The sequence below is a fragment of the Frankliniella occidentalis genome, unplaced genomic scaffold (genome assembly GCF_000697945.3).
Source record: "Frankliniella occidentalis isolate FOCC.00 unplaced genomic scaffold, Focc_3.1 Scaffold298, whole genome shotgun sequence".
NCBI classification, from domain to species: Eukaryota; Metazoa; Arthropoda; class Insecta; order Thysanoptera; family Thripidae; genus Frankliniella; species Frankliniella occidentalis.
In genome coordinates, this window is record NW_026267424.1 from 290,992 (window position 1) to 293,072 (window position 2,081).

General features: G+C 57.4%; 1 protein-coding gene across 1 annotated transcript; it reads right to left on the minus strand.

Annotated features, from left to right (window-relative positions):
• Positions 1 to 280: 280 nt before the first annotated feature.
• On the minus strand, positions 281 to 1,966 carry LOC113214165 (uncharacterized). The gene is made up of 3 exons (XM_052273770.1): positions 1,961 to 1,966; positions 1,347 to 1,694; positions 281 to 1,003 (listed from the first exon to the last, which is right to left on the minus strand). Exons 1-3 carry the CDS (start codon positions 1,964 to 1,966, stop codon positions 695 to 697), a joined length of 663 nt encoding a protein of 220 aa, XP_052129730.1. The 3' UTR covers positions 281 to 694.
• Between the last annotated feature and the right edge of the window lie 115 nt (positions 1,967 to 2,081).

Consider the following 2,081-nt stretch of genomic DNA (forward strand, 5'->3'; position numbering starts at 1 on the left):
ATGGTCGTCGTTGGGGTGTCGCTGTCTTTGAGGTGTGGGTGAGCAAAAGCGACAAACGCCCCGTCGCTTCGTCCAGAGAGAAGCACTAGTCATGCTGCTTGCGAAACGCGCTTGCAGCTGATCCGACGCACTTCACTTTCCCCCCCACTGCTCAATCCGATCTAAAGAAATGTGTCGCATGAACCGGCATGAACACTGCCGCCCGGCGGCCACAGATCGCGACGTTTTGGTCGACGTCTGCCGCTACATTGAGAAGTATTCAATTTGATTAGAACCCATCTAGGAAGGATCAGATGGGTTTTGCCTGATAAGTCGTAACAAGTAGGACTCAGGCGTCAAGCACATGCTTGATTTTCCATTCATCATCTCCCGTTAAACCTAGAAGGATCACTTGAGAGGGAATAACTGGCCTCCCAGGTCTCGAGAGACCCGGTATGATCAACGAGCAAAACTGGTCACGCGGATACGACGTGACGCCATCTATCGGCCCCTCTTACGTACTGCAATGGGGCCCCCCTTGGCGGGGATATTTGAATTTGACTACCGCACAGACTCCGTCGCCTGGGCCAGGGTTGTGCTAGTATCAAGTAAATTACTATTTGATTGGGGGCCGCTGCTAACGTGGGCTGCTGTGGACATGCAGAAACACTGTCGGAGACTTTTCGGGGGAAATAGCTATTCCGTTCCTGACTGCCTATCTCCGCCATTTCTTCTGTTCCCGCTCTCGCGTCACCGTGTACCCCGACAGCTCGTGCCCAAACTCGAGCACGACGGGGGCCTTGCGCCCAGACTCCAGCCTGTCGGGGTCCTTGGCGCCGAAGGCGGCCGGGTGCGGGGCGGGCGGCGCGGCCGGGGCGAACACGTGCCCTCCGGACGCGAGGATGGCGCTGAGGCGTGGCGAGTCCTCGTCCTCGTCGTGGTCAGTGCTGGCGGGGCCCGAACGGCTGCGCTGCAACATCCGCTCCGCGGGGCCCTTGCGAACCAGCATGGGGTGGCCAGCTCCCTGAAACACGGGCACAGACTTGAAAATTTTTAAGCAATGTAGAAGCAAGCTCCGGGCGTGGATAATTCTCACCGACCAGTATTACTGTAGTGTTTTGGTCCCTGTCGCACCATAATCGTCACATGAAATTATGAGAGTTTGTTTTGGGGCTCATAAGCGCGCCAAGTGTTGTACCCACTCTGTCGCTGCCGATGTGTCCATTTTAGTCAAAATCAGACCAATCCGCCCAATCAACTTTCGGACTGGTCATCCAATCTATTTTAGGGAGCTTCAACCTCTTTGGGGCAGAGGCCGAGGCTGCGGATGCCGCGGGTGACGGCGATGGCGACGGCGAGGGACTCACGTTGACTTCGGTGGCGGCGTGGTCCTGCTCAGTGTCCCTGACGTCGTCCACGTCATCGTCCACGTCGTCCCTCTGCTCCGCGTGCCTGTCGTCGTCCCCGCCGACGTCGTCCATGTTATGATCGAAGTCGGCCGCGGCCGTCTCGCTCTCCATGTCCGCCTTGTCGTCCGAGTCGCCCGAGTCGAACACGTTGTCCGAGAAGCCCGACGACCAGCCGATGTCCATGTCGTCGACGGCGCGGGGCTGCGCGGGGTGGTGCGGGCCGCGCACCATGGCGAGCTCGGGGGACATGGCCACTTGCACGGGCGCGCTCTCCTCCACCTCGAACTCGTCCTCGTCAGGTTCCACCTGGAAAAATCAGGCTTGGTTTAGTTTGTTTTCCGGAGGAAGGAAGGAAGGAAGAATCTGAAGATTGTGCCGTGTAGCTGTAGGTAATTTCAGTGCACAGGAGGCTGACTCACGCGCCGTGCATTTTCTAAGTTATACTGTACCGCATGCACGGGTGCGAGCTGGTTTGCCTATCCTCGCTGCCCACGGCTCCTAAAGGCCCCGTGCGAGTATGCAACCCGGCCCGCACGCGTGCATGCGGTACAGCCAACAGTGAGTCAACCAACTGGCATGTTTGATTAGCCGCATCTTATTACTAGGCATTGTTATAGACAAAGAGGCTGATCCCTGGTCGCGGAAGCGATGTGCGTTTCCGTTGTTTTGTGATTTTGTTAAGTTGGCAATTAG